At 38.9% G+C, this 21,405-nt stretch overlaps 1 protein-coding gene across 1 annotated transcript in view; it reads left to right on the forward strand.

The window, feature by feature from the left end:
- Window positions 1-21,405, forward strand: part of KIF13A (kinesin family member 13A) — a gene marked incomplete at both ends in the record, with an annotated part of 112,655 nt that overhangs the window by 87,293 nt on the left and 3,957 nt on the right. Inside the window, 20 exons of the mRNA XM_080610625.1 lie at window positions 471-611; window positions 1,884-2,033; window positions 2,476-2,640; window positions 2,869-3,042; window positions 3,585-3,736; window positions 3,857-3,989; window positions 4,103-4,249; window positions 5,190-5,228; window positions 6,527-6,626; window positions 6,719-6,845; window positions 7,868-7,923; window positions 9,201-9,325; window positions 10,348-10,524; window positions 11,824-11,916; window positions 12,745-12,897; window positions 13,297-13,374; window positions 13,900-13,947; window positions 14,397-14,508; window positions 15,449-15,600; window positions 16,121-16,225. Of these exons, the coding sequence (XP_080466751.1) occupies window positions 471-611; window positions 1,884-2,033; window positions 2,476-2,640; window positions 2,869-3,042; window positions 3,585-3,736; window positions 3,857-3,989; window positions 4,103-4,249; window positions 5,190-5,228; window positions 6,527-6,626; window positions 6,719-6,845; window positions 7,868-7,923; window positions 9,201-9,325; window positions 10,348-10,524; window positions 11,824-11,916; window positions 12,745-12,897; window positions 13,297-13,374; window positions 13,900-13,947; window positions 14,397-14,508; window positions 15,449-15,600; window positions 16,121-16,225 (2,427 nt within the window). The remainder of the gene's footprint in view (window positions 1-470; window positions 612-1,883; window positions 2,034-2,475; window positions 2,641-2,868; window positions 3,043-3,584; window positions 3,737-3,856; window positions 3,990-4,102; window positions 4,250-5,189; window positions 5,229-6,526; window positions 6,627-6,718; window positions 6,846-7,867; window positions 7,924-9,200; window positions 9,326-10,347; window positions 10,525-11,823; window positions 11,917-12,744; window positions 12,898-13,296; window positions 13,375-13,899; window positions 13,948-14,396; window positions 14,509-15,448; window positions 15,601-16,120; window positions 16,226-21,405) is intronic.

Here is a 21,405-nt window from a genome sequence, read left to right on the forward strand (position 1 = left end):
AAATATGGCTCTTCCTGTTCTTTCAAGTGTATGATCACCATATGCACATGCGGTCACAATTGTCAACAGACGTTTGTGCTCTGTTGCTGTAAAACCTGTGTTTTAGTTATGCTTGCAAAAATTACTGGGTTTTGTTAGATACCTGCAGTTTTTTTTGTCTTAAGGCTTTTCTAGTTATAGTCCTGCTGTAAGTATAATGATAGCAATTAGGCTAAAATGCTTGTCATTAGTGATTTTATTGAGAGCTCCTGTGTGAATAGTAATTGTCTGACAAGGACAAAGAGGTCTGGATCCTCAGGGGTGTATAGGGTATGCTATGTTTGAGGACAGAGATAGTATGGCTGGCATGCAGAGAGAAGCCAGATTTTTGGCATTTTATTCCTTTTTAGGAATGTGGTTTGAGAGAAGAGTTAAACTACTTACATCCACCTTTCCTGCAGTGATTGCTGAGTTTTTTTTGTCTGATTTAGAGGGGTGCAATAGTAAGTGAGCCAGCTATTCAAGTGAGAAGAAAAGGCAAAGGTACTCAAGTGTGGACCATTGAGAAACTAGAGAACAAACTGATTGACATGAGAGACGTCTATCAAGAGTGGAAGGAAAAAATTCCTGAGGTATTGTATATATTTTCTGAGAGGGATCAGAGATTTAGTTTTCTTTTAACCCCTTTTAATATGTTGTACATTTTAGTGGGGTAGAACTTGATCTTAAAATGTGAAATATTCTGTAATTTCATTTGTATGTCCCCCAGTATTAAAGCAGGGAAGAGATCAATTGAAGATACTTAGTCTACGTCAGTATCTCCATCCAAACTAAGTGGCATTTCCACAGAATTTTAAGTAGCATGTTAGCCTCGGCAAATCAGCGTAAGACTTGTCAAAAGCTTGCTTGTTTAGTGGCAAGAGATAGAATGAGATTTGGTGTTCCAGAAGATGTCCTCTAAGTATCCAGGTAGAAGTGCACAGGAATTGTATCTTGCTGTCTTGTGGCTGATGGGGAGCACCTAAATTACTTGTATCAAGAGTCATTCTCAAGTATGTTTGAACAGCTGTTGTGCCTTTGTTACATGCCTTGGACGGGACAGTGGGAGTCTCTAAAATCATAACACAGGGGAGGTCAAGCACTTCATCTGTGCCCATTGAAGACAACGATGATTTTGCTGCTGACTTTAGTAAGAACTGATAGCACATCCTTTGAATTGTCTGCCTGAGCCAGGATCGCCCTTGCCATACCTATGTCATCCATAATGCATGTGTTCTATGTGCTACATAGAAACACGTAGGTCAAATGCATGTGTTGAAGGTGGAGAAGGCAAAGAGCTAATAAGCCCACTGAGGAATGCATATGGTACTAGGAATCTGCATGATTTCTTTGTGGCTGTGTATGGCATACTTGCATAAAAAGTGCTGCAGATGTGAGCTCTATGGGAGCCTTAAGAACACTTACAGGCCTAAGTGGGAGTCATCCTGCACCTTCCCTTTTGCCCTTGTAGTGGTATTCAGCAGCCAGACCAGCTGTTCAACTTGGGGATGATTTGTCCTCTCATTTAAAAAGTGTAAGTGGAGCAGGAAAGTAAGGTGAAAGTTACTGAAATCAGTGGCTACTCTGCTTGCTCATGATAAAATCTGCTTTGTGTTGACATCACTAAAAACTGTAGGTCATCATACTACTATCATTATAAAGAAAGGATTGTATACTGGCTCATCTCAAAGATTTCATTTCAGACTTGATACGCTTCTAGTCTCCTTCTACTTCTGTAATAGGAAGGAACAGAAAAGATTGATAGTGACTTAATTTTTGTGCCATGATCTTATGCCATGTGGTTATTTGGGTTTGTGTTCTCAGGCTTACACTTTCTGACATAACTTTTATGATCCTTCAAACAGATCAGGAAGCTGATTGGCAAAAGAGGTGATCCTTTTTACGAAGCGCAGGAGAACCACAACTTAATTGGCGTGGCGAATGTGTTTCTGGAGTGCCTTTTCTACGATGTTAAGCTGCAGTATGCTGTGCCCATCATCAGCCAGCAGGGAGAGGTGAGTGAATGGTGGGCTGGGCCTATCTCCGTGGGAACCCTCTGTGCTGGGAGACTTTACACTTGTAAGCAAGTGATGCTTACTGCCTTCTTTCCCAGTGAATAAGTGTTTTACAAATTGCTGTGTGTGTTCTCTGTTTAATTGCTTACAATTTGCCCAGCTGGTAGAATGAAATTCCTAGTATCAATGTAGGTAACTGAGCAAAACCTGGCATATTAAGGTTCTGAAGTACAGTATACCTTTTCTGTTGTGCATGAATTAAGATGTTCAGTAGTTATGAACACAAGTATTTTATTCCTTTCTTCTCTTTTTTGCCATGGTTACTTTTCATTTGGTGATTGAGGCAGTTCTGTTTCTGCACACCTCCTAGAGTTAGATATCTACCATCTTAATGTCTTGTAAGTCCCTTGTGCACAGGTTCTCAGTATTTGTCTTGCCTTAGGTTGCAGGACGGTTGCATGTTGAAGTAATGCGAGTCACTGGGTCTGTCCCAGAACGTGTAGTAGAAGGAGATGACTCATCGGAGAACTCCAGTGAGAGTGGGAGTCTGGAAGTCATGGATAACAATGGAGAAATTATTCACAGAGCAAAAAAGCTCTCCTGCAGGGTAAGTGAGAACACATGATGAAGTTAACAGTTTCAGGCCTTTGGAACTATGTAGTCAGTCCAATGTAAAGTACTAAGCAATGTAAGCTGTTGCTTGCTTAAAATTCTCTAAAGAGAAAAGAGACTTCTTGGCTGTTGGTACTTTTGGATTACATATTTAGTTTTTGGACAATTTGCCATTGAAGAAGAAACAGTCATATATATGACAACATCTGTTTTGTCTCCTCAGGTAAAAATAAAAGAAGCAACTGGACTGCCACCTAATCTCTCCAACTTTGTTTTTTGTCAATATACATTTTGGGATCAATGTGAGTCAACAGTAGCTGCACCTGTGGTAGATCCAGATGTGCCTTCACCTCAGAGCAAAGATGCTCATTTTACAGTGACCTTCTCTCACTGCAAGGTAACTATTATTATGAAGTAGTGTTACCAAAAGGATGGTATATTTGAGACAACCTATTTAGAATCTGGGCCTTGTTTTGCTGTGGGAAGAAGGAGGGAATCAAATCATGTGACTAATGACTTTTGACTGTACTTTGGAATGCCCTCGTATTTTGCTTCATCACTTCCTCAAAATCTGGCAAAATGAAAAAATCTTTTAAATAGTGGTCTTTTAAATTCAGATGTCATCTCTAATGTGTGGCAGAAACTATAGTTTATATAATGACATCTTATTATATACTTGTTCGGTAAGCTCAGTAACTTAAAGATCATTGGAGCTGTGTTGTTTTATGGAAATTTTCAAAGGATAAAACCTTTGGATATGCAGAAGCATGAATTGCTGAGGTGTATTTCACAACTTTCTTGACTAGAGTCAAGCTTTATGAGCCAAACTGTATGGTCTTACCATGCAAGAGTTAGTTGTTTGGTGTGTCCTTGCAAGCTAGGTGAGAAGATAAAATTATTTCATTTGATTGGATGTGATTTGGGTTTTCTTATTGTCAGGACTATGTGGTGAATGTCACAGAGGAGTTCTTGGAGTTCATTTCAGAAGGAGCTCTTGCTATTGAGGTGTGGGGTCACAGATGTACTGGCAATGGCAGCTCTGTTTGGGAAGTTGATTCTCTTCATGCTAAAACTAGGACACTGAGAGACAGGTACGAAGAAAGTTACCCATGAATGCTTCCATCAGCTTTCTAAAGGCTTTCTAATACTTGTGGTGCACACAGGATAATTTGATGAGGTAACCATTAGTGTTTGTGGGGATATCGTTTTAGGTGGAATGAAGTAACTCGAAGAATAGAAATGTGGATTTCCATACAAGAATTGAATGAGATGGGAGAATATACTGCAGTTGAGCTCCATCAGGCAAAAGATGTTAACACAGGGGGAATTTTCCAGCTTAGGCAGGTATGTATCTTTTCCCTGTCTTCTTATTCATGCTTAAAATTGACTCTTCATTTTAATTCTTAGTGTATCTCTGTTTCTGTCTCTTTCTTTCTGTCTCTCAATTACCTGTTCAGGGTCATTCTCGCAGAGTTCAGGTGACCGTGAAACCTGTACAACATTCGGGAACATTGCCTCTCATGGTAGAAGCCATTCTTTCAGTCTCTATAGGTGGTGTGACTGCCAGGTCAACCAAACTGCAAAGGGGCTTGGACAGCTACCAGGTAAGACAGTTATTTTTTCAATTCCAAAAGGGACTTTAGCACACTGGTACATGATATTTTGCAGTTTTACACGTCTGAGGTTCATACTTAAAATGTGAGCATAAGGCACTAAATCTCCTTCTTTTTCCTGCTTATAGCTGGGTGTATCACTGGTAAAGCACTGAGTGTGCTATTTGAATATATATAAGCAGGAGGAATATGTATTTTTACCTTTAAGAGTACAGGTGATTAATTTTAGATTCCTAATGCCATTGGTTTCCCTCCCTTACAAGGATGGTGAAAAAATAGGAGGAGAAAAGCAGGAAAAAAAATGTAAATCAGTAGAAAAAAGGTCCTATAGTCAGATATTGTTTACGTTTTCAAGAAGACTGAGTTTTTATTTGATCAGAATCAAAAAGAGCCATAATTAAACGTGAAAGGGCTATTTCATGTAGCAGAAAAAGTCCTTAAGGAGTATAAATGACTTCAAGCTGATACTGGACAAATTTAGATTGAAATTAAAGCTTGATGTTAACAGTCATGACAAAGAACAAGTGGAATAGGCTACCAAAGGAAGCAAGGTGCCTTCTGTCACAAATGTTACATTCAGAACGACAAGTAATTATAACCTTAAAGAGAGATGAAACTGTAAAATTTGAAGATTGGTGGTATGCTTGCTCAGTCCTGTTTCTGGCACTGTATTCTGGTGGGGAGAGATTACTTTTTTTTTTTTTAGTAAATATATTCACTAACACTCAAATCATGGCTGAGCTGCTATATCCTGTAATGAAAAAAAGTATCTGTTTCTACCTGTTAATAAAACTGTGAGTGTTGTAATTTTAACATTTTCCAAGTTTGTGGCAGAAGTGTTTGTATTCGTGTTTTGGGGTATTTGTGTGAGTTTCTGTTGAGAGAAATGCATGTTGCTTTGTGTTTTACAACATTTATTTTCTCCTACCAGAAGGAGGAGGATGATGGTGGTGATATGGATAGTTACCAGGTATTGCTGCTGTTGCTGTCAATCCTGTGGCATGGGGCACAGCTAATGCTAATAGCCAGCAACTTTCAAATGAACAAGCATAAGGAGCAGGCAAAAGCGGCTTTGAAATACATATGTGCTGTGCATTTAAGAGGCTACCTGGGCTATAAACACTGTTACTTCATTTTACCTTGTGACTTTATACTCTTGCAGTGTGCTCTCTTCTCTAGTACTTAGAAGTCAGCTCTCCTAACTGGCTACATGAATTCCTATGTGAATAAAAGCTTAGAAACTTTAATTTAGAATGAAAACAGTTTCCAGTGGCAATCATAGGGAAAACAACAGCCACCTGCAGCTGCAGGCATCTTTCCCAACCAAATTATACAACAAAGGCTTTTTGTTTGTTTTCTAAAGAAAACATTGTAACCTTTTAAGTTGTGCAGTTTTCCGAAATGCTTGTGGGAGAGAAAGGGGAAGATGCCAGGAAGGAGAATACAGACATTTCAGTGAAGCAGTTCTTTTTTTATCTAAACAAAACCAAGCATTGAGCCTGGTTTTTTTTGTGTGACAAGTAAATACTAGACAGTCACAGCTTATACGGTATAACAGAATACTCACCTAAGAGGTGACAAAAGGCAGAAGAGGAAATGCCTAAAAAAAATAAAACACATTTCAGACTTACTTCTAGTAGGCAGCCTCATAAAAATAAAACCAGTTAGGTGAGAATGCTGACATCCCTTCAGATAATGTTTTAGGTTTTACATCAATCTCAAAAACATCAAGGTACTAACTTCTTGCGGGCTGTTTATGCGCTTCCTGACATATCACAGAGAAGAACGAACCAGATTTTCTGTGATACCACAAAGCATGATTGCATGATGGGTTTTGTTTGCATGAGAAATCTTTTAATTGCACTGATGGCAGCTGCTAGCAATGGAATTTTGTGCAGGTTTGAGGGCGTACTGACCTGTCTAATCTTCAGGAGAACTTATGATCAGCTGATGATACCTGTTTTTTCCTATTCTATATGCTATGAAAAAGGTTGATTGCCATTTCTGTGAGTAATTAGCTTGTGGTGTATAATTCTGTTCAGCAACTGAGGCAGTCACATTTTCCTTTCCTTCTGTTGGAATTTGAGATTTGAAAGCAAATATGCTTCCATTCATGGGTGATGAGGTACTTAATCAGTGTGCATGTCATTCGGGGGGAAGAAAGTTTTCTGCATCATGCAAGCTGTCAAATATAAATTCTGATGAAATTCACTGCCCTTTAATCTTAACAATGTAGCCTAATAACTTTCTTTTTTCCTTACATTTTAGGAAGAAGATTTAAACTGTGTGCGAGAAAGGTGGTCTGATGCATTGATAAAACGGAGAGAATACTTAGATGAGCAGATTCAAAAGATCAGCAATAAACAAGGTTTGAAGCTTAACAGTTCCTGTCATAAGTCCTTTTTTCTCTATACCACAAAACATGTATCTCATATTTAACAGTAGTCTCTTTCTCTGTAGAAAAATCTGAGGATGATCTAGAACGGGAAGCCCGGCTGGTCGAACAGTGGGTAGGGCTGACTGAAGAGAGGAACGCGGTGTTTGTTCCAGCACCAGGCAGTGGAATTCCTGGTGCCCCTGCAAATTGGTACGTTCAGAGAAACCATAGGAGTGGTTAGTTTTCTGCACATGAACAATACACATGAGAAGGTAAAAATCTCAGGATGTTTTAGAGCTCCCCATGTTTTTCTATAATACTACAAATTATGCTTAGCTGGCAGAAGACTGGAAGAAGGTCAGGTGCTGGTTCAAATGTAAAAAAGGTTTGCTTAGTTAACAGAGTACATAAAGTAGCTTTGAGATAGCTTGAGATAAAATATTGTTATAATAGTACTTTATAATTTTACAAAAAATCTGAGGAAGTTATCCTGTAGTTTGACTCCTTTCAGAAAAGGAGGGGTTCAAAAATGGGTGGTAGAACCCATGATAATTTCATTGATAAGGAGTGGGAGAGGAAGAAATTCTGATTTCAAAGGATGTGTTCTCTTCTGTTTCATTTGAATTTCTAATATATTTCTCTTAATTTCATTTAAATTTGTGTTTTAACTAAGATCATTGGAAATTACATACAAAAATGAGAAATGCAATACATTATATTTGGGAAAGTGTGGACAAGAAATACAGCTCTAACCAAATGTACACTGATGATTCTGATAATATATAATATCTCTTCTTCATTGGATGAATGATGTAGTGATACTCTTTCCTTGCCATTTTTAACTCTTATCCACTTGAACTGAGCTGTGGTGATATATCTAAAAGTGTATTTATTGATATAAAGTTGTTTGAAAGTCTGTTAACATTTATGAATGAGATGACTACAACCAGTTAACTTTATAAGAAACAGGACAGGATGTTTAAAACTGTCATACTCACAGCAACTGAAATGTGCTGTGTGGTTTGAATCAAGTTTGGCAAAGCACTACATTCAGCTTCAAGTGAAGATAAACAAAATATTGTCTGCAACATAGGCATTCAGATTAGTCATCAAAATGCTGACAGCTGTAGTCATTGATTACAATTAATGAGTCTTGCATGGAGATCTGTTTGCCCAAATTAGCTCAGGCGTGAATTTGCCTTCCTTCTTCCCAGCAGTTTGTTTTGTTTCAGGATTCCACCTGCAGGAATGGAAACACATATACCTGTCCTCTTCCTTGATTTGAACGGTATGTTGTAACAGCAGATTAAGAAAGTTGGGGGGGGTGTGGAATTAATAAAAGGAAGAATGAATCTGAAATGTATGAAACCAAACAAGTCCTGGCAATGGCACTGTCTAATATGGCTTGTAAAATGCTTTTTAATTCTGATTCTGTATATTGGAATAATCATGTACCACTATTTTAAACTAAAGATAAAAAATGGGGAACATGTGAGTAAAGTATAGCCTATACAACAGAAAACTGTGTAAGAGAGCAAACTTAGTTTAACTCAAGCAGCAGATAAGGAAATCCTGTGAACATTTTGATGTACAAATCCACATGTCATTAAAGCACTGATGGAGAATCTCCCAATGCTTTCAGACCTCCTTCTACTGAGGTGTCTGTAGAGTCTTAAACAGCTGTTTTAATGAAGAGTGTGTTAGCATTTTGTTAGAGAATGTAAATGTTCTCCCTTTGAAGGTATTTAGTTTTACATGTGAGAAAACTATTGATACTTGTTCTTAAGACACAGACACACACTGTAAGCAGCAAGAGACTAGAGTTTGCATGACATCTAAGGACTGTTTAGGAAGCAAGGCTGTAAATATAAACTTGGGACATAAATCAAAGGAGGATCCACAAGCCTTGTCACATCCAGCACTGCACTAAGGGCTACCAGATGTGTTTTATGTAGACAACACATGAATACCTGCTTTAGAAGCTGCTTTTGGAAAATTATGTACCTTCATCTCTGCTTATGGATACCTGTGCATACCTTTCCTTCATCTGTGCTTACAAGGAATGTTTTTATTTGGGTTTTTTTCATTATCAACAGAGATTAACAGACAGAAGATCAAATAGGATATTTAACTAGATTGATGGATCATTGCACAACTTGTTTGTTTGTTTTTGTTTAGCTTTTAGCCTAATGTAGCCAGAACTGCTATTCTTGTTTTAAAGATTTCCTGAGGCATCAGAAGTGATTTAACTAAGAGATGAGCTGGTTAGGCTGACAGGTGGATAAATCGAAGTTTTCTGGCTGGGCACATTAACATTATGAATACCTAGAAATAGTTCTGAATTCAGTTTAGGTTACGTGAGAATGTGTTCTGCTGGGTCTTAGCCTGGTTTTACTTCCCTTCTTTTGTATGCTGAAATAGTATTCAAAGTACTGCATAATAATAAGATTAATCAGGATTAGATGTATTATGAAATATGGGTAGCACTTTATTACAACTTTGCCTCTATATATTAATATCCTTTGGTATAAAACTATGTCATTCTTTGCACATTTGTTTCATTAGCTGATGACCTCAGTGCCAATGAACAACTTATAGGTCCCCATGCATCAGGAGTTAACTCAATACTACCAAAGGAGCATGGGAGTCCATTCTTTTATCTGCCGATCATAAAACACAGTGATGATGAGGTAAATTGTTAGCAAGCCTCCTTCTTGACAACTGCAGCTTATGTTAACAATTTCTTTTCATGTTTTGTTTTCTACTTATATGTATTTAATCATTATTATTATCTTTCTGTCTTAGAAGTACCATCTGTATCTAGTGCTGCCTTCATTTTCTTGCCTATTTATTTAGAATTGAAGAGGATATGACTTGTTAGCTCTTCTGCCTTAATTCAGAGGTGACAAGTCTTAGTTGCCCTTGGCAAAAGAATAATTCAGCTGCCTAACTCAAAATCCCTTTTTCTTCTTTCTTCACCCCTTCATCATTCCTCTTGAAGGCTCTTCATTCTTCAGAGAAAGCCACTTCATTTATTGTGCACACTAGGCAAAGCTTAGTATTAAAATAAAGCCTTTTCCTTTGTAGTACACAATTACTTTTTTTAAATTTAAAGTTTGGGAACTGGTGGAAATTAATCAAGCTTGAACCCATTTTGGAGTTTCTTAACTCATTTCTTTCACATCAGATGCCAACTCAGGCCATTGCTTAAGAGACCCTTTCTGGAATAAATGGGGTGCTGAAGTTGGGGAGGAGGGAGAGGGAAAAAAATTGGTGTTCTGCAGGATGGGAGCATGTTTGTTCTGTATGGGCCTCTGTAACCTAATCCAGCACAGATGGAAGATGTAACACTGAATTTTATTAAATTTTAGTACAGTTGCAGTAGGATTTGTATTCCTTCCTTTCCTTTCTGTCTCCAGCTGTGTGAAGACTTCCTTTTGTGGCAGGGTTTGCACAGTGCAGAGATCATGTTCATGATGGTTTTCCACAATATCTTAATACCTTTATTATGCTGTTTCTGATAAATTCCTTGCTATGAAAAGGAGGTTTGGCTCCACTTTTTTCAATGATGCTTATCTTTATCAATGATGCTTCTATCTCTCATGAAAGAATTGTTCTGCTTCATATTAAATCATTGCAAATTAAACCTGTTGTTACAGTTGTCAAATCTTTGATTTCCCTTTCTTTCCTTTCACTTTGTTTTTCTGTATAGGTTTCAGCCACTGCTGCCTGGGACTCTTCTGTCCATGATTCAGTTCACCTGAATAGGGTAACGCCTCAAAATGAGAGAATTTACTTAATAGTGAAGACTACTGTGCAGCTCAGCCATCCTGCTGCAATGGAACTGGTGTTACGCAAAAGGATTGCAGCCAATATTTATAACAAGCAGGTAGTAAGTTTATACATATTTTTAATTATTATTTTTGCTTCATATCCTTAATTTTCTTGGCTACCTGCTTAATTTTGGATAAGTTTGGTCCCTCCTATTCTTATGAAAGATAGATTTTCATAGGCTGCAGTGAAGTTGTACGCTCCTTTGAACTGTCCTCTTTTCAAGCTGATGTGTTTCAGAGAGTAACAGGTGCTCCTTTTGTAACAAAGATTAAGTTTACCTTTTTGTCTCTACAGGTTGAAATGTTCTTTGATTCAGAGAAGTTTGCAATAGTTTATCTAATATAGGGTCACTGTAGCCACTCTATTCCTGAAATCATCTCTGGGGCCTTTAAATGTTCCATATAAACACAACAGTTCTTTTTTCTTTCTCTCTGCTACCTCCTCTGTTAATTACAAACTAGGCTTGTTTCCCACAGCTACACAAATGTATATACTCTCTACCCCCTTTAACATGGTGCTTTTGGATAGGGTGTTTTCTTCGGCCGTAAGAGTGGTTGCTGTTCCCCTTGCTTTGCTACTTTGTGAGTTTAGACAGTGAGGTGCTTGCTAAAATTATGTTCCTTTCTGTTTCTCAGATGATTGAGACCAAGAGCGTATTTCAGAATTGCTCCAGATTTTACAGTGCAGTGTGGGGGTAGAGCACAAATCAGCTGTAGTACTACTAAGTGGTTACTAAGCAGCTTTTTACATTTGGTATATTATCCTTGGCCAATTTCGTTTCTCTAAAACACCTTATTAGATGAAAATTTAAAGGTTACAGTTTACGGTTGGTAGTGTAGGGCTAACTAACCTGATAGTGAAGCATGGTAAGCTTATGATTACAACAATGAAAATTCTGGTTACTATTTCAGTTATGGCTAGAAAGCAGAGTTACGCTTTGCTATTGCAAAAGGAATTTTCTACCTGTTTAACAGGTGGCTGACAAAATGAGAAGTGATGGCGGAACAGTTGGACTTGATGATCTTAAAGGTCATTTCCAACCTAGCTGATTCTCTGATTCTGTGGTCTGTACATTAGAGACTTCTTACAGCTACAGTTTTGGTGTTAAAAGTTACTACACCAGGATAGAGCATCAATGCAAAATAGAAGGAAACTGTTACTGACTGAACTTACTACCGTTGTGTACTGAGCACAGGGCTGTAAAGAGTACTTAAAGGATCATTAATGCTAAAAAGGAACTTAATAAATTATAGTCTTTTTGTACCAAAATAAGTCTTTGCATTGTGACCTTTTATTTCTTAGGATGTCATAAATAATCATTATCAACAATAATTGAAAATTACTTTGTTTTTAGAGTTTTACCCAGAGCCTGAAAAGGAGGATATCCTTGAAAAACATATATTATGCCTGTGGAGTGACATATGAAATAGTATCCAATATACCAAAGGTAAATTATACCATATTTCTCTGGCAAATTCACTGAAAGGAACAGAATGACCTACTGCAGTGGGTGATGCTGATTGGGAAGTAAATGTCCTGCTTTGCTAATATGAGGCAGCTTGCCAAAGTGTATATACTGGAGTGCAGTGTTGAGATCATGTTTATCTTTAACAGTTGAAAACTGTGGGGATTTTGTTTTCTTTTCTACTGTGTTTGTGTTCTTGTAGTAGAGCTGGTTTTGAAATCACATTAGTGTCTACAGAGAAAATATAGAGGGTATTCAGAGGAATGTCCAGGTCAGTGAAAACAGATAGCTGGGAAAATGAGTTTGCAGGAATATAAACTGCTTTATATAAAAAATCTCATAGAAATTTTAAATGTACTATACAATTTATTTTAAAGGCAAACAACCTGGACAAATGGAAACACAAATAGTCTTGTCACCATGGGATAGTTACTTTTGTGCAGTAGCACTCTAGGGAAATCACACAGCATATCTTGGATTTGGGAAGAAAGTTATGTTTACTTGCATAGGAAGTTTCCATTACTTAATCCTTAGCATAGGTGATTTCAGGTTATATATGCATTATTCCTGGAAGTTCATTGACTACAGCAAATACGCAAAACTTCTCCTAAACATTCTTACTTCAGCATCATTTACATGTGTATTGAAAAGACTTGGATCATTGATTGTAACTAGGATTACTGATTAAGTTAACAATTATAGATTTAAATTAATTTCTAGATTGAGGTGGTCTAAAGATGTGAATCAATACCTTAAAAACAATAGGCTTTCATTATTAAAAAACCTTCAGTAGCGTGACTTGTAATTTAGGCTACAGAAGAAATTGAGGATCGTGAGACTTTGGCGCTGATGGCAGCAAGGAGCGAGAACGAGGGCACATCTGATGGGGAAACGTACATCGAAAAATACACACGTGGTGTGCTGCAAGTGGAGAACATTCTGAGCCTCGAACGACTCAGACAGGCAAGGAAAAGGCACTTCGTGCACCTTTTGAACAGGATTATGAGAATTCAAGTAGAGATGATTGATCCATTAGAAATATGAAGTGTTTCTCAGGTTTTAGTTTGGGTTTTTTTAGGGAATATTGGGTGGATAAATGTAAGACTAAGTTCTGTGAAATACCGAATTCCAGTAGTGGTGGGTCTAGTACCTGGCGGTGATGTGGTACTCAGAACCTGAACAGGCAAAGGCCAAACAATGAATTTCTGATAGATTGTGGTGGTTGTGTGTGCAAATTAAGATTTGTAGATGAAAGCCGTGTTTGCTGTTTACAACCACACTGGAAAAACTTTCTATCCTACTTGATCATTTCTTATGAGGAAACTATGGCATTCATTTTAGTGTGTTCTCTTCTTTATGCAGGCAGTCACAGTCAAAGAGGCACTCTCCACCAAAGCGAGAAACATCCGTAGAAGCATCAGCACTCCAAATGTCCACAATGTAAGAACCCTTTATCCTCTGGTAAATTAGTACTAATGGGGCAGGGGGTGCTGTTTGTGTGCTGATGTGATGCTTGCACAGTGTGATAAGGTAATGGTTATTCTGACTTAGGACTCACCAACCTGTAGGAAAGTTGTCATGAATGGAAATTCGGAGTTACTCGAAGCCCCTCCCAACAGCGATCCATCCTAGGAGATAACAAAGTTGACAGGGAAGTGGGAGGGTTGGTTGGAACTCTTCTTTTAGGAGGATATTTGGTTTGGAAGTAGTTTAGGATGACAGCTGCCCTGATGCCCTCACTTTTACTTCCAAGTCCCCATAACTTTTTTCGTAGTGTAAGGGATAGTTTCCATTTTGTGTGCATTTCCTGTGTTCTCCTGTCACCTACTCATACAGCACAAACATAGTTGTCCTTACAAATAATCTTATCTGAAAAGAGGTAACAGAAAAGTTGCTTCCTCAAGGCATTATATTTTATAAAGAAAAGGTAGACATTTTGTCATTCTGCCTGTTGGTGTTCTGTAGGTATCCTGTAGCCGACTAGATCTTTCTGCCTGTGATGAAGATGAAAAGGTATGTACATATGACAACAAAAGGCGTACATTCTCACATTGTTTTCTGTCCTCCTCTTTGAAACATGTATTTGAAAATTGAAAAAGTAGGAAAACAATGTTTTTAATGGTGTGTTTACATGTCCAAAATGCTGCACTAGTTACGTGTTGTTTTGAGTTAAGCCTCCTTGTCCTTCTTTGCTCTTCGTCTTAGAATTGTAGAAACTCATATGTAAGGGGGAAGGTATAGCAAAACTTACTATACTTCACTGAAAATCTAATTAGCTTCCAAACAGTGCATTTGTGTGAGACAGGGAAATTGTGTTAAGTCAGTAACTTGACTTCAGGGGGTTTGGGGGTGTGTGTGTGTGTGTGTTAGTTTTGGGGTTTTAATCTGCCTTTGAGTTTACCTGGTAATTTTTCCATGTTTGCCTCTACCAGCATGCATATTTATGTATTCTTGTTTCTTAGGGTTGGTCTGAAAGTCACCTAGATATATCTGACTGTTGTTCCAGTTATCAAGATGTATCATGCTATGGTACTTTACCCAGGGAGTCGGCTCGCAAGAGTAAAGATGGTAGTGGTGAGACTTCAAAGCATATATATAATGACAGTGTTTGTGGGGGTTTTAATTGCTGCATTAAACAGAAAATTAAATTCCCAGTGATCTTTTTGTACTAAATGCATTATCCAACTTCTTGCTTTAGCAGCTAAACATAATCTGGAAGTAGGGGTGAAAGGGAGAAATATATAAAGACATCCAGGAAAGGATGGGAAGTTGGGGGGTGTCCAAAAATACAAGAGGAGAGCAGAAGAATGAGCTAAATGTGAATTAAAACAGGAAATTAAGGGGAGGGGCTATGTGTGTGAAGGGGGAAGAAAAAAGAGCTGCTGTTGTTTTGTGAATTTGAAAATTAAGATGCTCTTGTCAAAGTGTGGAGGGTCCTTTTGCAGGTTCTTTGCATGATTTGGATATTTGCTCTGCTGTGTCAGTATGTCACAGGTGCCTTATCTTCTTCAGGTCAAATTGCTCTTGATCAGGCAATACAGGTAGAGATACTGCTGCAGTAAAGTGGGGCTGAGAGTTTATTCATTGCTTCCTTGCCTGTAATTTCCTTTTGATCATCCTGGTCATGCAGAATTGCTGTCTTGGTTCCAGGGCAGAACTGCTGTGGGCAGGGGTCAGGAAGCAAAGAGCTGTCAGTTCTAGTTTCAAAGACATTTCCCACTGTTTTTATGACTGAGACGAAAGTGAGAAATAGTGGAGCCTCAGACAGGAGGGTGCAAACACTGATACTCTTTGCTCTCCTTCTGTTTCCAGCTTTCTCAGCAGGTCATAATCTCCCCTCACTTGAGCTCTGGGTTCTCTCATGCTTGGGCCAGTGATTGAATACTAAAATACTGACATTTTTCTGTAGCAGCAACTTGCCAAAAGCATGGCTTAACCTTCAGTTGTTTTGAACTATGCTCCTGCATTTAAGGTATGAAGAACTGAAATACAATATTATTGCTTTTTTACCTAGGTGTTGTAGCGGAGAATTCCCATGCTTTAATGGCCAGTCCTTTTAAAGCATTTTCTCCTCAGCCACCAAAGTTTTTCAAGCCCTTAATGCCAGTGAAAGAGGAACATAAAAGGAAGACCCCCCTTGAAAGCCGACCTCTGCTTAGTCAAGAGGTAATCTTTGAAAACCACCTGCTTTTTTAAAGGAGATTGAGTGGTTTTGTGTGCTTGGCAAATCGTTTGCAGCATGCATCTGTTATAATAGAATTTTTGTAATTCTCTGGTAAAATTAATTACACTGTTCTTTGTATGTGTGGGGTTTTGGTGTTTGTTTTCTTTTACCTAAAACACTGGGGTGGTTTTTCACTTCTTGGTAAGTATTCTCCTTTACACAGGGTACTTGTATTTTAAATTAATAGTAACCTGCATTTCTCCAGCAAGATGTTGTTGGTGTTTTTCTCCATAGATAAAGCATAATCCTGTGAAAGTGTTCCAGGGTGGTTATAATTCTGACCTTTATTCCTCAACCTAAAACACTGTTGGGAGGAGTGCATGAGTTTCTCTACCTATTAACTTGAATTTTGATGTATGTATGACCAGCATGGGTGTTTCACTTTCATCATGTCTTAATGTCTCTCTAACTTGCATGCATTTAGCGTTGTGGTTTGTGTGATGTGTGTCTTAACCTTTGCAGAGCATGCCTTCACCTCAGGCGCATTGCGCTGGCTGTGTTGTGCCTTCAGGAAGCAATGCCAGCAGCATGCCTGTAGAAAGCAATAACATACATGAGAAGAAGATTGTAAGTTTTGAAGCAGTTTCTGTTATGAGACCTGGTGGTGGGCTTAATGCTACTGCAGCAGAAAAAAAATGTGTAACGTGGATGTAATCACTTGTGATTGATTGAAACTAAGGGTTATAATGAACAGTTGCTTGCCTGGCTTGCAAATGCAATCTGCATGGAACTAACTTGGCTGGGTTTTTGCATTTTGTGTTTGGTTGGTTGTTTTCTAATTGTTATTTTCATTTAAAACTGGTAGGTGATTTGTCTTGTGGGATGGGTGGGAGAGGGGCTGCTTTAGTTCTTACAGGGCACAAGCAATCAAATAAAGGGTGGTTTAGTGAACCATGTTATCACTCTAATATACTTTGTATGTTACCCAGATTTTGTGACTATACCCCAGAGTAAATGGAATGATCCCATTTGGTGTAAGTAACCATGCGTTTAGGTGTGGGTACACTATAAAAAGCTTCTTACTGCCTGATGTGGAAGTAATATGACTAAAATAAGATTGCCGCTCTAAATTAACCTGCAGCCTGTCTTCATCATAATTCAGGCAGTGAACTGAGGTGGAGGGCTTTTATTTTAATCTTCACCTGCCAAATCCTTTTCTCATTGCTGCTTCAACAAAAGGTTTCCATCATTTCTGCTGTATCATGGACTCTGTTCTGGGGCTGTGGAACATGGCTGTAAATACTCGCTTTAATCAGAGCTTTAGATCTAAAATCCAGAAACTTCTAATCATATCCAGTAAGTCTTCTAGGCCTCTTTTCCCACAAAGTGCTAGAGATGGATTCTTCATATTTTAGTTATTTTTATTCTTCCCATATAGCCAAGCCATTAAAAAAATCTGTCTGCATTTCTAATGCTGTTTTGTAGGTTGTTGCACGAAAGTATCCTGTATATATTTGAAGCTTGGCTGCTGGTTCTGGGTAGCAGCTGTTTTCTTCTCAATCACGTTAGTTTCCCATTAGGTAGTTGACATGCTGACTCACACTGAGTCACTGCTACAAATAGCGCTGAAGGTATTTGGAAGGCAAAATCTTCTGGTGGAGTGAAAAACATCCCTTGGAAACTAAATTGTTAGGAAAATCCTTAGCAACTTTGAGGCAGTTTTAATCCCTTGAGTGAAAACAGGGTCCCACTCCATGCGCACCTGGAATTAACCCAGGCATTTGCCTGTACTGCTTTCCAGAGATAAGCAGATGCTTTCAGAACTGGAAAAGGGCAACGTCCTGTACCAGGCTTTTCCAATTAGAATGAAACTAATTCAGTGTAAACCTACTGCAGCCAACAGGGCCCTGGAAAGAGCTGTTCTTTCAGTTCTCAGCTGCTTGCCTCTACCCTTGCACTCACTTCTCCCTTGTATAGGCTGAACTTTTTGTTCTGTTGCCTAGGAAGTCAGATCAAGGGAGCTGATCCATCTAGCTGATGGCTATGCTACCATGGAGTTACATGTCATTTGGATCTACTTCCCTGTCTGGTCATAGGTCCCCTGTACCTATGGGTACCAGGGAGGCAGGCAAGAACCCACAGCCACTCTTGGAAAGAAGTTGAGATGGCTACTTTGCCATAGCCCTCCCAGCTTCTGGTGTTTGGTCCACCAGATGGTGGCTTTTGGAGCTTTTATCACTTTAAGGAAGCCTTTGTAAAATGTAGACCTCCCAGGCTACCCTTTGTTTTTCTGAGCTGGAGCAAGTCTATGTTTTAAGTAGGCAGGAGTATACATTTCACACATTTGGATGAATAGTGCTCTCAGAACGAATTCGGAGATTACCCCAGGGCAGCATCACAGCTCCACATGAAACTTCAGCCATCAGCTCCTCTCTGTCTGGTCCAAAGTGGAGTTTTCACATTATTAATCAATACTGTAAATTCTCATGCCAAGGTACAGAGCCTCATGCTCCTAGTTAATCACTGGCTGATTGGTGTCACTTCAGGTGTAATGCTTACTTGTGTCTTTGAAGCATGTAAAAACTGTAGTAGAAGTAAAGCAACTAAAGGATACAGGAAGCTAATATTAACTATTAATGTTAATGTTCTGCATCTAAGTAGGCATAAGAATGATATTTGGACTTTCTCTCATTCTCTGAGATCTGTTCTTAACTTTCCATGAATATTCAAAACACATCTGTCAAAGGAAGGAAAAAAAAAAGGCAGTTAACAAAACATATTTTTATTCAGTTGGCCTGAAATAGAGCATTCAGCCTAAAATTTCAGACAGTACTTCCACATGCATATTATATTGCAGCTATTTCAAAACAGCACCATGACATGAAGGCATGTTCCATAAAATATGCAAGTACAGTGGAATATGTCTAGTGGGAGGTGTCCCTGCCCATGGGAAGGGGGTTGGAACTAGATGATCTTAGGGTCCTTTCTAACCCAAACCATTCTGTGATTCTGTGTTTAGTGGTGGGCTTGGCAGTGTTAGGTTAACAGTTGGACTGTATGATTTTAAAGGTCTTTTCTAACCTAAAGAATGCTGTGCTATATTAAGGTCAGATTAAATGTTTTCACATTAAGCATGTTTGAATACTGCCTGTAATTAACACATCTAAGGGGGTTTGGCTACTGTCAAATCTTCTAGCAGGCGATGAAAAAAAATTAAAGCATATGTGTTGCAGCCACTAAATAAGTCTTACTGATTTTTAAATTGGTAGAATGGGAGCTAGCATCTTTGAGGTCACCTGGGAGGTATAATTTGGGGATTTGAAAACCCAGATACTCTAGGTTTTAACTATGCAGTATCTTTGTAACAAAGCACGTGTAAGGAAGCTGCTCTGTGTTCTTGCTTGCTTTGCTTCTGTTATTGCTAAATCTTGATGTGAAATCTTGTCTCCTTGTTCTTGCTGGCACATTCTTACTGTTGTCAGTTCTGAAGTCTGTTTTTGATTATGCCCTTTCTGTTATGTCCCAGGAAGTAGCTGCAGTTTCTTTACCATCTTTTCAAGGATTTTATCATTATTTCTACCAATAGCCTAAGTAGTACAAGGCAGCTTCCTTTTTTTCCCCATGTGTTAGGAATTTGAGGAACCCGAATTTGCTTCGTTTCTGGAATTTCAATCAGGAAGCTCAGGAGGAGCTTTGGAAGGAAATATTTCTTGTCACTGGCAAGGTGATGGAGAAAATCCTCCTAAAAGGCATTTCCAAACCCATGAGGGACAGGGTGACTGGGAGTAGTCAGCATGGATTTACAAAGGGGAAATCATGCTTGACCAGCCTCAGTTGCCTTCTACAATAAGGTGACTAGCTTGGTGGGTGAGGAGAAAGCAGAAGGTATTGTTTGCCTTGACTTCGGTAAAGTCTTTGACACTGTCTCCTGTAACGTCATCATGATGGGCTGACAAGTACTGGTTAGATAGGTGGACAGTGAAGTGAATTAAAAACTGGCTGAATAACTGGGCCCAGAGGGCTGTGGTCAGGGGTGCAATGTCCTCTTGGAGACAGGTAACAAGCATTGTACTCCAGGGCTCAGTACTGAGGCCAGTACTGCTCAACACTTTCATTAGTGACCTGCATAGCTGAACAGAGTGCACCCTCTGCATGTTTGTGGATGAAACAAAACTGAGAGAAGTGGCTGATACCCCAGAGGGTTGTGCTGCTATTCAGAGGAACATCAGCAAGTTGGAGAACTGGGCAGAGGAATCTTATGAAGTTCAACAAGGGGAAATGCAAAGTCTTGTATCTGGAGAGAATCGAGGAGGGGAATAATGCCAGGCAGCAGTACCTGTTGGGAGCTTATGGGCTGAAGAGCAGCTTTGCCCAGATGTACCTTGAGATCCTGCTGGGCAACAAGCTGGCAATGAGCCAGCAATGCACCCTTACAGCAAAAGTGATAACAGTATACTGGACATTGCCAACAGGTTGAAGGTGATACTTGCTCTTTACTACCACTAGTGAGGCTGTATCTGGATTATTGTGTCTGGTTCTGGGCTCCCTGGTACAAGAAATAGACTGTATAGTATAGAAATAGACTGTATAGTATAGAAATAGACTGTATAGTATAGAAATAGACTGTATAGTATAGAAATAGACTGTATAGTATAGAAATAGACTGTATAGTATAGAAATAGACTGTATAGTATAGAAATATATATGAAGGGAGACCCTGTAAGGCCTCTTTCCTTCATATTCGTGCTTATCTTGTTAGGTGGTCAGTTAGCTCCATAGGATACCTTCAGTAGGCTGAATTAGTCTAAGTCATGGGGGAAAAAATTTTTTAACATGTGGCTTTAAAAATAGGGAATTACTGAAGTGAGTCCAGCAAAGGACCACAAAGATAATTAATGGCTTGGAACATCTGATGTGAGGGTAGGCTAGGAGGGAGATGGGACTGCTCAGCCTTTAGGACATCAGGCTCGGAGCATCTTAGTGCATAAAAACACGTGATAGGAGGGAATGAAGACAAGGTGGATTCTTTTCAATAGTGCCCAGTGACAGGACGTGAAACAACGGACACAAAGCACCCAAGTTCCCATCTGAACTTTAAGTACTTTAGCAATTTTCATTTTTTTTGAAAATACTATTCTTTCTAGTAGGAATTTGCCGTAAACTAACCGGTTTTAATATATATGTGTGTGTGTGCATAGATATGTGTGTGTGTATACATGTTTATATGTGTATATATATGTATAAATAAATACATAATACTTATATGAGAGATTAAGTACTTTAAAAAGCATCCATGTGGAGTCCTAGCTGCAGTATTTTATATGGGGGGTGCAGCCCAACCATGTTGCTGGGTTTTTTCACAGCTGCATCTTGACAGGCTGAAGTCCTCAGCCTCAGATGGACCCTGTGAAAGCCACTCTTGTGGGCTGGTCACAGTGCATTGCTGCTTGTTATCAAAGGGCAATTCAGGGAGGTTCCTCCGAATTCTGCCAGGTTGATTAGTGTCATTTATTTTCCTCCAAACATATACATATAAGCGCACAAATGCTTCCTTGAAGGTTTCCTGTAATATTTGATCCTTTTGACTTCATTTTCAACAATGGTGAATGTCAATATGAATGGCTGTTACACTGTTGTTCAGCTGTAATAGCTGGATGGTAAGCCAAATTATTTAGTCTCGCTGGTCTCAGATTAATAGAAAATCCCATTGTGCAGGATAGTTTTTAATAATCAGTATTGTAGTGGAGACCCTGTAAGGGCTCTTCCCTTCATATTCATGCTTATCTTGTTAGGTGGTCAGTTAGCTC

The sequence above is a fragment of the Psittacula echo genome (genome assembly GCF_963264785.1).
Source record: "Psittacula echo genome assembly, chromosome: 2".
In the NCBI taxonomy this organism is placed as follows: Eukaryota; Metazoa; Chordata; class Aves; order Psittaciformes; family Psittacidae; genus Psittacula; species Psittacula echo.